Consider the following 11,825-nt stretch of genomic DNA (forward strand, 5'->3'; position numbering starts at 1 on the left):
TGTAATTGAGAAGTACTAACCGTTAAGGAGTATGCTTTATATGCTTTAAAACACAAGTCTTCTAAGTATAATTTGAATAACTATTCAGTTTTTTTAATGTATTTTATGGAGCCTCAGCAAATACAAGTTTTCTTTTCTTGTGAATAAAGTTAAAGTGTACATTTGAAAAAATTTAAAAATATTTTATTTTTTTAAACATCTACGTGTTATCGATGTTTTTGGCTCAAACTTCGTGGAAATCGGCTAAAACAAAAAATACCAGAAAAGGTGCCCGTTGACGAACCGACCAAGAATACCGAATACCTCTCTCTCTCTCACGAACACACACCCATGAACAAGTGTGTGTGTGTTGGTGTATCATCGAGTTGCGTGTCGCCCGATTGCAAAGCGATTTAACAAATTTATTTGAAAAACGCATTTAAAGCAACGCCCCCTTGACAAAAAGACCTGAATGGGCTGCAATAAACATCCACCCAAAGCAATGGAGTGTTCTTGAGTTTCCAAACAACAGTTTACGTGGTACAATTTGCATTTGAAAGTGGACTTTGAGAAGAAAATTTTGCAGCAGAAAATTCCCAGGTCTGTGTATCGAACATGTGCATGTGTGCGTGGTGAGAGAGAGAGGAGGCTTAGAGTTGTCGACGTTTCTGCTGAATTTGGATTAAAAGCGTTCCTTGAGATTAAATTAAGTCAAATTTTAGGCACTTTGAGATCAGAAATCTTATTTAATTGCCTGCTAACAGTAAGCATGTTTTCGGCTTCGAATCGGTGCAGTGTTCATCTCTCTCTTCGAATGACGGCGAGCCGACAACCCTGGCACACGAAGGGTGTCTCAAACAACAAAAAAGCTGCGGCGCCACTTTGACGTGCGACTCCCATCAGACGGTTGGTTTGGCTCTCGCGGCTGTATTCGGTTTTCTGTGTGCCTGTGTGAGTGAGCCCCAACTGTGGGTGTGGGTGTGTGTGTGTACTGCCCGTGACGCATTCTTGTTTTGCATCAAAGCCCCAAAGCAAAAACGAAAACGAAAAAAGCTTGTCAAGCCGAAAACAAAAGCAGCATTGATTCTGCAGAAATTGCTGCTCCGAAGTAAAAGCCGTTAATTCCAAGCCCCCGACGGTGCAAGTGCAACTCTATGCGCAAGTGTAGTGTCTGTGTGTGTGTGTGTTTCTGTTGGTGTGTTTGTGTTTGGAAGGGGGCCCGTGGGGAAGAAAGCGAAGGAGCGCAAAAGCGAACTGAAAAAGGGCGAGGGCGGCGCACCGCCACCGCCTTAAAAAAAAAGTATACGAAGCAGGAAGGAGAGAAATCATGAAAACGCCGGCAACAGCGGTTCTCGAGTCCCCTCCACCCACCCAGATCCGCCCAAAGCCCCACATGCGAAGCAGAACGCAAAAGAAATTCAAAGCGCGCTCCCCACCAAAGTTCATTTACACGGAATTCGTAATTTGTTTTTAGTTTTTTGTTTTTTTTTGGATTTGTTTATTGGCACATCGGTACGTGTGCGTGTCCGTGTGTGTGTGCTGGCGACAGATGTGTGGGAGCTCTATTACCTTGCCACCCCCCGCCGCCCGCTCAAGAGCCGGCCAGCCCCAACTGCCTCTTAATCACCGTGACGATCGCGAGCATGTGTGTTGGTGTTTATGTTGCCAAAAATCTTCCAGTGTGGAAACAAGTCCGTGAGAAACCGAGACAATCGCTGGCCTGGCTTTAACGGAACAGATGTGTGTGTGTGTGTGTTGCGGCACAACAGCTGCCTGAAACCACAACTCGAAAAAAATGTCAAAACTGCAGTTCGAAACAGTGATGGACCTTGGTTTGTTCCGTGGAGTCGTTGCTACCTTCTGCCAATGGGAATGGGGGAACCGGAAACTGATTGTGTATTCCGGCCACTCTCCCGCGGACTGGCCGTCTCAATCATCGAATCAAATCACAACGGATGAACTGTCTATGATTTGGAGGCAAAGTGCAGTCTCCCTCGGCAGGGACCACTGTACCCCGTGGGTCTCTGCTGGGAAGTGGACGACGAGCCCACGTAAATGTGGTGTAAACAGAAGAAACGGCATCAACCGCTCAAAAGTGGCCAAGTGGAGCTGCGGATGGAGTTGGAAGCAGAGTTTCGAGCTCGTTTGGCTCCGTTGGCTGAACCGCATGTCTGGCTCTCTCCTCATCTCCTCCCCATCCCCATCTCCATCTGCATCTCCATAATTTCCATCTGAATCTCCAGCTGCCGCTGTGCCCCTTTTCTTCTGCCTCTGCCCCTCGCCTCGCCGTGTCGTCATTGTGTGGCATTGTTTTTCTCCTTTTCTGCTTTGCAAAATTTAGCCTTCAGTTTCCGGTTATGAAGGAAGCGGCAAACGGGTTTCGCCTGGTCTCTGCCGCCTCTCCCGCCTCCGGGGCTGCAGTGTGCATTTAAATGCACTCCAGTGGTGCGTCAATGCCGCTGCAACTGAAACATAACAAGCTGAAGCCCTCGGAGCATGCGGTTCACTCTTATCAAGTCCCCAGCATACTCCAAATCCCTCCCAAAGATACGGCCGTGATTATGCCAAAAATACCCATGACGATCCCCATATCGAGCTGATAAATTAGAAGCTCCTGGAGGTGCGAAGGCGATGTGTTTATGGCCGTCTTTCGTGTGAAAAAATGAAAACAGGTATTGCAGCGTGGTGGAATCGTTTGATGTCTGGTTTCTAAAATAAATCCAGAATGGATGGCTCATATCGCGGCTAGTCTGAGGAGGAAAACAGCCCGACTGGTGGCTGTTCTCGGCCCAAGCAATTGTTGCCCAAGCAATGGCTCTAGCCCAGTAAGCGGAACGCTGCAAGCGATTTGCTCTCGTAATTAACCTCTCGACCGGCTGTCGGCCTGCCTACCTGAGCGACAGCGATACCTGGCCCACCGGGCGAAGCCAGCAGATCTCCAACCAGCAGACCTTTGCGAGCCAACAACCTTCGTGTGTTGTTCCACGACATGCGTTTGCCTCATTTGTGTTTCTCTGCGAAGTATCTCTACATTTGAGATACTTTGAAGATATAAACTAACAAGATCGGAAGCTATAGCCCCAAGTACTCCATGATTTCTGGATCTAACAAACTTTGACTGCGTTTGTGTTGCAATATAATGCCATTTTACTCTCCATATCGGGTTTTCCTGGCCGCTGCTCGTCCGGTTTAGAGTCTAAACTTAGGCAGCGCTGAAATAACTATCTAGAGATCACTGATCTCGGCTTCTTCCGAACATCCAGCGGCGATTTGTAAGGCTTCCACCAGCTCGTTGACTCGACTTTTTGTTCAGGTTCGATGGCTGTCTTGTGGACTTCTTTTGTCTCGGCTTTTTGCTTCTCTTGTGGCTGGCTCTGTTCGTTTGGTCGCTGGCTGGTCTCGGTTCTTATCATTGGAGCGTGTTTCCAAGTCGGACCCAAAAAACGGGTTAACATTTAAGACCTAAAATGGCCAAAAGCGGCGACTCTTGAGGAGGGGACTTGATTGGATCGGATGGGAGGGGCAGGCGAGGCAGGCGATCGCCGAGAGAACCACAAATACTACGGCCAGCACCAGCACCAGCACCAGCCGACGCTACAACACCAAAAGCAAACAATAACAAATTCCCAGCATCGTCATTATTTGCAATTATCGACAGTTCGCTTTCGTGCGGTTTCCTTCATCTCTCCATGTCTTTTGTTTGTACGCTAAAATCTTGGACTTCGTCTCGTCAGCGGGCTTAGGATCAAAAACCTCTGCTTGTTGGCTTACCGATTTACTCGAACTTCCCGTGTGTGCCGTGTCTTAACCTTAGGACCTTTTAATGTCTGTCCCGGCGAGCAAGAGGAGGAGGAACGAGTGGAAGAGCATAAGATTCATAAACAAAACTGTCACGTACGCTCTGGCACTCAGAAGCTCGGGGAGTTGGTGGAAGTGGTTGGGAGCAGGTGATGTCCAGATGGCTCCTTGTGCCCGAAGGATCTGGCTATCCGAACAGAGTCAAGGCTATTTTTAATATTCATACTTACAATGTGGTCTTCGGGGCTAGGGGCCGCTGGAAATTCATTTCCTTCGTTCTCGGAAAATGTGAGGAAAGCATAAACAAACAAAGGCGCATTCCACTCGCAGCCAAGTTGGATAACTCGTTCCTGGTCTGGCAATCTCGAGTGGGAATCAATGTGCGAAATTAATCATAATCTGGAGGGGGCACGAAGTCGGGGAGCGGAAGCGAGCTTTCTTCGCACCAGAAAAGTGTTTTCCCCGACTTTTCCTTGGCGGGATGTGTGTAGTTCTTGTTTTTCTCCACCCATTCCCCTCCAGTGCTTATCTCCTGGAATTACTTCTCCCTCGCCCCGATAATGGTTTCGGTTTCGATTTGGTTGGAATGCAGATCTGTGGCCCAAGGATCTGTAATTCAAAGAAAGGAACTCTGAAACCCCTAGTCAGAACGCACAACTTGCAACAAAGAACTGAGGCTGAACGAGTCAGAGTGGTACTATTCTCACGGCCGCCACTGTCGCCTGGCGATGGGGTGTCTGGTTTATTATTTTTAATTATTGCGATTTTGCTGCGCTATCAGCATTTGTTATTAGCGCGGTGGGACGGCGGCGCGGAGAGATGAGGAGGAGGCGGAGGAGGAGCGAAGACGGGGAGCAGCAAACGAGCCAAGGAGAAATGGCGGGGAGAGAGCGGGGGGCGGAGGACGGAGCAGAAAGAAAGCAACGAACCAACGAACGATTCACTTGAACTGGTTTCGGCGAGCAGATTTATTTATTTTGATTGTAGTTTGTTTTTATTATCGCATTCGTTTGCACGGCGCTGGGGGGCGCTGGGAGGCGGTGTCTGTGTGGCGGTGGGGCTGAGTGCCTGTGTGTCCAGACGTGGAAGCGAGTGCGCGAATGCAATTTGGCCGAGAGCACGTGACAACGCCCATTTATGACGTCTTCCTTCTGAACTTTAACTTATCGATTTTTTCCCCAAAACGCATTTGGCCATTGCAGATCAAGTAGAGAGAGTCGAGCGCAGAGCACACACACCTAACCAACCACACCAACCAACCAACCAAGCCACAGCAGAGCCCGAAGAGCAGAAACAAGCAACGGCTCCACATTGGACATGTCATGTCAGCAAGTGTACAGACTCCATTCAGCCACCGCAACAGCCACGTTACCTAGGAATCCCGCCAGCAGAAACAGGAGCCTTGCCGCAGCAGCCTCGCCAGCAGCTTCCATCAGTGTCACAGCCAGGGCAGGAACAGCAGCAACGCTGACGCCAGTGGAGAGCATAGCCAGCAAAACGACGTCCGAGGACGCGGATCCCTATGCCTTCACAGAGGCCGTGGCAGTTGCACCTCCCATTTTATTCAATGCACAGGTAGGAGTCCGCAGCGACCACTTTGTATTTGTGATTTTACGATTTGTTTTTGTTCAGAAATCTCGAGCCCGCCTAAGCGACACCACCAGCAACCGGAGTTGCAGCAGCAACAAGAGGCAAATAGCAGCAGGAGCTGCCACAAGCGGCAGGAAGGTGGGCCTGGTGGCCCAACGCAGTTCCGCAGTAGCAGCAGTCCCGCAGGCAGCACCCCCAAAGGCGCAGGCGTCTTTAGCAACCCCAGCCAGCACCAGCACATCAACAACAACGAATTTCCACTATGCCACGCAATCTCAGAGACAACCAGTCCTTCCGCCAGTGCATCTGCAGCTTCAGTTGTCGCAGCAAACGCCGCAGCTGCAGTCGCAGGCGTCCCCGAAACGGGCCAATGTGTGCATAGTCCGCCCGCAGCAGCAGCAGCAAGAGAAGTCCGCCGAGCCTTCGGAGCCCTGCCAGCAGCTGACTGCCCCACCACCGCCGCTGTATTCCCATACACCGTCGCTCTGGCAGACGCCGCTGCTGCTGGATAACAGTCAGAAGCAGCAGCAACCGGTGCAGCTCATCCACCCGCAACAGCAACATCTCCCGCAGCAGCAGCAGCCACAGCCGCAGCAGACTGTTGCGCTGGTCAGCCCGCCCTCATCGCCCGCCTCACTACCCTCGCCAACTCTGCCGCCGGCCAGCGGAGCAGTGACCGCCATGGTGGCTCCGATTTCGGTGTCGCCCAAGGGCAGCGGTCTGCCGCTACCGCCCTCGAAGTTCCATCACACTACGCTGGCGCAGCACCTGCAGAAGGTGGAGTGCCTGAAGAAGAAGAAGTCCCTGCCGTTGGTATGCCAAATAAACAATAACAACAACATTAAGCTCCAGAACAACAACAGCATCGGAGAGTCACTTAACAAGTCGGTCGCCTACAACTACACCCAGCCGCCGCCTCTGACGGTTTTCAAAGCGTCTGCTCCCTCGCAGCCTGCTGTCCCATCACAGAAACATTCCGCCGGCAAGAATCTGGAGGAGAGCGATCTCAGCGACATACCCGTTAATGTTATATTCAGGAAGCCGAAAGTGGCAGGAACAGCAGATGCGGAAATAACTGTGGGGGGAGTCAAGCTGGTTACCCCTTTGACCCCGCCTACTCCGCCGGAGATCAAAACTCCCCCGCCTCTGTTGGCTCAACTGCACCCTCAGATACCGCCGCCAGCTTGTGCTCCCAGCTCACTGCAGAAACCAGCAGTACCCACACCACTCGCACCGGCCATAACCCCCACTTCAGCCAAGAAATCTGAACAAATGTCTTCCAAAGTCGCCAACAGAAAAGGCAACACAAACACCCACAACAACCGCCAAGCCGCCAAGAAAGTTATGCCACCGCCCCAGGAACCGGCGACATCTCTTACAAGCAAGACGGAGGAACCGACAACTCGCCAGCGACGCCCCACATCCGGTTCAAAGCCCGTGTCGGTGGCTCTGATCGAGAACCAGAACTTTCCGACGGACTCGCCCTACTGCCTGCAGCAGTACTGGATGCACTCTTCCGGCCTAAACTACTCCAAAGATGTGTCCGCGGACACGCCGCTCTCGCCCAGCAACAAGCGGGAGGAGAGGATTGCGGTGAAGAAAGGTATTCTGCGGCGGCAGGCTCTGCAGTTGCTCTCCACCCGTTCGCTGCAGGAGCTGCCACTTCGTGCCGCAAAGCAGCGGCTTCAGAGTGTCCAGACTCTGCTGGTTAAATATCAGGATCATGCTGCACAGCAGCAGGGAATGTAAGCATGGATGGTGGTTCAATGGAGAAGTCTTTACTAATTTTAACTCTTATTCTAGTGGCATTGGGAATCGATGTCTAGTGGCCAACTGTAAGCTTCCCACTCTGAGCATGGCAGCGCACTGCGAACGCCACATCGTGAACAACGATACGCAGCAGTTGTTCCAGCCCTGTGTGGCCTGGCGTGTGGATGGAACTGCCTGTCAGGCGCCCGTCTTCGATGTCCTGCACACGCTGGCCTTGTGCAAGGTGCATAGCCACCTGCGGACTGGCCTAGACGCGGCCCGACCAGCTCCGCGACTCAGTGTACCTTCCGCTGGAGTTGGAGTAGCCTGCAGTGCTGCTGGGAATGTCGGCGCTACGCAGCGCAAGCGTAAGGCCAACTCGAGTCCCGTAACGCGTCCTCAGAAACGGGGAAGAAAACCGCTGGCTGAGCAGTTCGTCCCGCAACTCCAATCCCACACGCTCCAGGCCAACACTCTTCCCCTGATTCCATCCTCGGGAATGCAGCGCAAGAGTAGCACCACCTCGCTGGAGTCCATTGCTAGCAATTCGCACTCCTCGCACTCCACAGTGGCATCAGTTCAGAACATGCCGCAGCTTTCCATACCGCCGGCCCTGGTACCGCTCAGCGGCGATTTCCACGCGAAGCAACAGCAGCAGCAACAGGAACAGGAACAGCAGGTGGTGCCCAAGCTGGAGATCTTTGATCCCGTGTTCAAGTTTGTAGACCAAAACCAATTGAGCTCTGGAGTGCCCGTGGACAGTAGCCTCAACTTGCTGGCAAACGCCAACATAAAGGCCGAAGAGATTAGCCAGATTGTGGCTCAACTGGCAGCCGCTGGTGGCGATTTGCACCACCACAACAACAATAATAACAACAACATTAGCAACCAGAACAACAATAGCGTGCATTTCAACAACAACAACATGAACTTCACCAACAGCAACAGTCAGCAGCACCTCAGTTTTCCGTCCTTTAGTACGGCTTTTGGAAGTGCTATGGGCCAGCCGATCATACCGCAAAACGGGCATGCAACTCCATCAGCAGGGCTGGCCAACACGGCGGATATTTTGGGCCAAGAAATGCTTAGTATCTGCGAGAATAGCTCGGCGTACGCCAGCTCAGAGGACACTGGACTGGGAGGGCTGAGCGAGTCCGAGCTGATTGGCGCCAACGATGCTGGTGAGTGGGCTCAATATTTTTCCTTTTAATCATGAAACCCAAACTGACTATCAATCAAATCTATTCCAGATGACATAGCATTGGTAGCGAACGGTGCCCACTTGCTGGAGGAGCACGATCTGGTCAATGTGTTCGACACGCTGCCGGACGATGCTTTCAACGAGTTGTTCGAATCTGGTGTGTATATAACCGCAATTATAATTGTTCTGCTTTTCATTGTACTAATCCATGTGTGCCTCCGCTGCTGTCGCCTTCGCCTTCGCTTGGAATCCATGATGCTGCTGCAGTGCAACAAGCCGAGTGCGAAGCTATGGACCGGGCGCTCGAGATTGCCGACAAGAACCTCAAGTGTCTGCAGCAGACGATTGGTGGCTCGGCAGACAGCGCCTTCCTCAATGATTTCCTCGACGTGGGCGATGATCTGTTAGCGGATGCCGTGATGCATTCGCCGAATACCTCCGGTATCGATGCATCCACGTTGTTCGTGGACAGCAGCAGCGGCGGCGGCAACAGCAGCAGTAACGGCGGCTCCGACATTTCGCGATTGGTGCAGACTTAATTTAGAGGAACACCCGCCAACAAACTAAACTTACTTTTGAGCACTTCTGGGCAGCTTCCGTTTCGGTCCCACACTTCCGTTTGGCAACTTTCTCGGCCCGTTTTCACTTTTCCATTCTGTAGGCTGCCCAAATATGAAAGCATACGTTAGGAAATATATACATTCAAATATATAAATATATATATATATATTTATTCGTTAATGTATAAAATATAAAAAGCTAAAAATAGCACTGACTTCAAAAAAAAAAAAAACAAGAAAAAAATCAGAAATGTCCAAAAAAAGGTTTAGTTCAACTTAAAAACTTAAACACATAAATAGAAATAGCATTATAAATTAAAACGTAAACGTAAATACTTTGTTAGTGAGCCAAGAAAAGATTGTAGCGAGCAGCTTTATTAAATACTTAAAAACAATCAACAAATTGAATTAAAACAGCAGCAAAATAGGAACCGTAGATAGAATCTTGATTTTGAAATACCATCCAAGTAAGCCCCGACTTCTACTGAATCATTTTTGAGAATCCGCCTAATCCTTAAAACGAAACTCCTTTATATTAGGTCGGAAGAAGCAGCGTCTGAGTTACAGTTCTGAGTTTGGTTTATCTTTTGGCTTGCACACAGACACACTGAGACACCTACATCCACACAAACACACCTTCCACACCCCCACCCACACACACATACAATGTACAAGGGTCTAGTTTGAAACCGCGAATCGTATTACTAAATATACAACTATATACTTATATATATATGAAATATATCACATTTAAGTATAAGCTTTAATTTAAACGAACCCACAAACACCCAAAACAAAGAAAAATCAACAAAAAAATCATAATTTTGTAAGCTTTTTATTGGGCCATTGCGCTTTGGCCGGCAACTTTGATTTCAGTTCAGTTTTTTGTTGAGCCTAACAAATTTTAAATGCGAGCTTAGGCTGAGCGAGAATTTTAGAGCTATTGTATTTTATTCCTTGCGTTACGTCTTCTAAATTTTGTAAAAATAACATAAATATAAAATAGATCTTAACGAGATGTAATTTTCTTTAGTCTATATAGAACCGAGATAAGCATATATAGAAACGAGATATATATATACACAACACAAAACATGCAAGAAAACTGTTACGCTTTAAATACGATTATACATATATACCCACTCACTTAGCCCGTTCCCAGATCGCGCCCGAACCAAACAATCCAAACCATTCCATCCCCATTCATACGATCGATCAAAGTCCATTGTAAGTTTTCATTTCTCATCTGTCGCCAAGTATTAAACGGAATGAATTGGTGGTTTAGAACCTTATTTAACGAAACTATGTATTGTAAATGTATCATGTCCTTCGGTTTGTGTTGAAGCCACCCACAACCCACACCCCCATCGCCCATCGCCCATCGCACATCGCACTGGCATCTCTCATTGGGATTTTCATTTGGGAAAATCAAGGGAAGGAAGCGACTCTACACATAATAGCGGAACTCTGTAATATATGATATACTATTAACTCTCCCCTACAGTCTCACTCTCTATCTCTAACGAAAAGAAGCCCTTTCTAGAATATAATGTACTGGATCGAGTTAGTTTTGGTTAGCGATTACCGACTACCGACTACCGACTTGATTACTCCTAAGTTTTCTGGCCTGCGCCCACTCAGATCTACTCGCGAACAAAATTTGTGTTTTGAAACTAAAATGTATTCGACTTTATGCTTTAAACCCTATTTTTATACCACTTTACTTTGTAAGAAACTGCAGAGATGTAACCACTGAGCCCACGTATCCCTCCAGTAGCAGCAGCCTCGTTTCCATTCGATTTTTTTTTTGTTTTCGCGGTATGAGGTACGATTTCATTTTGTAATTTACGTGCATTTTTGTGATCTAATTTGTGTAACTACTTTAAACGAAAAAACAAAAAAAACAACAAAATATTTTAAGAAATGAAAACAAAAAAACAATAAAAACCAAACAAGCAAAGAAAAAGAATTGTATTGATTTTATGGCAACTGAATACTTTACCCTGAAAATATAATGCAATATTTTTAGTAAAAAACAAAAGCATGCAAGCGTTGTCATTCTTGAAATGGGATCTAGGATCTAGGCGGACTGGTTGTTCGAACTTGGCAGGCGCCGACTAGACACTCCGAGCCTCAGAGCGATTTCACAATATCATTTTCCTAGGAATCAGTTCGTTTGCATTGACACACTCCAGACAACTCCCGAAACCAATATACAAAAATATCCGCGGCACTGCCGATCGCCGATCAAGAAACCACAACTCGGAAATCCATCTAGGTGTCGTTCCAGTGCGTTTTAATCGACGTGTGCTCGAAGTTCAAATTCAGAGGTTATCTTGCAATTTGATTTTATTTTTTATTGCTTCATTCACCTACATTTAACACCTCTAATTAACGATTATTGTGATCGGGAGTCGCGTGGTGTCCAGCCGAGATCACCTGGCCTCCAAGGTGAGTGGTGAGTGTGGAGTGGCAGCGGTGAGTTGGAGCACGAGAAACTGAAACTGATTCCGGTTCCGGTACTGCTTTCTATCCGGATCCCTCGCTTCCGATCCCTGAACGTAGTGCCAGTTCTCAGCAGGCGTGTCAGTCTATTGCCTTCGGTCGTGTCATGCTTACAAATGTCTATCAGAGCAGCCGAATCCCCGATTAGTCACTTTTTTTTACGTTTGTAAGCTGCCGCCAGTTTTAAGAGCGGGCCCAGGGGGATCCCAAGCGTGGTGAGTTGTAAGCAGCCCTCAATCCTTATCCACTACCATCACGGTTAACCTCTCCTCCCCAGTTGTGCTGCCTCAGTATATTTTTTATATTATCCTTCCTGAAACACGAACGCCTGCCCACTATTTTCTATCCAAGGATCTGAAGCGTGCCTGGTAAGTTTCTGATTATTATTTACTCTCTTCCGTGTTTTTGGATCTCCACATACGTGGTTTCGATAAAAAGTGGCA

The 11,825-nt window shown here is 48.5% G+C and overlaps 1 protein-coding gene across 3 annotated transcripts; it reads left to right on the forward strand.

Annotated features, from left to right (window-relative positions):
• The first annotated feature begins 301 nt into the window (after positions 1-301).
• On the forward strand, positions 302-10,843 carry LOC6500324. Of its 3 annotated transcripts, none has more exons than XM_014911018.3 (6): positions 302-579; positions 4,980-5,352; positions 5,410-7,112; positions 7,171-8,297; positions 8,367-8,474; positions 8,585-10,843. In XM_014911018.3, the coding sequence occupies exons 2-6, from the start codon at positions 5,095-5,097 to the stop codon at positions 8,854-8,856; spliced, it is 3,468 nt and encodes a 1,155-aa protein (XP_014766504.1). In that variant the 5' UTR covers positions 302-579; positions 4,980-5,094; the 3' UTR covers positions 8,857-10,843. The 3 variants fall into 3 exon arrangements, with proteins under 3 accessions (XP_014766504.1, XP_032312177.1, XP_001952973.1); XM_032456286.2 differs by lacking the exon at positions 302-579 and adding an exon at positions 642-930; XM_001952938.4 differs by lacking the exon at positions 302-579 and adding an exon at positions 642-885.
• Positions 10,844-11,825: the final 982 nt, after the last annotated feature.

Source organism: Drosophila ananassae, chromosome 2L (assembly GCF_017639315.1).
Source record: "Drosophila ananassae strain 14024-0371.13 chromosome 2L, ASM1763931v2, whole genome shotgun sequence".
Lineage (NCBI taxonomy): Eukaryota > Metazoa > Arthropoda > Insecta > Diptera > Drosophilidae > Drosophila > Drosophila ananassae.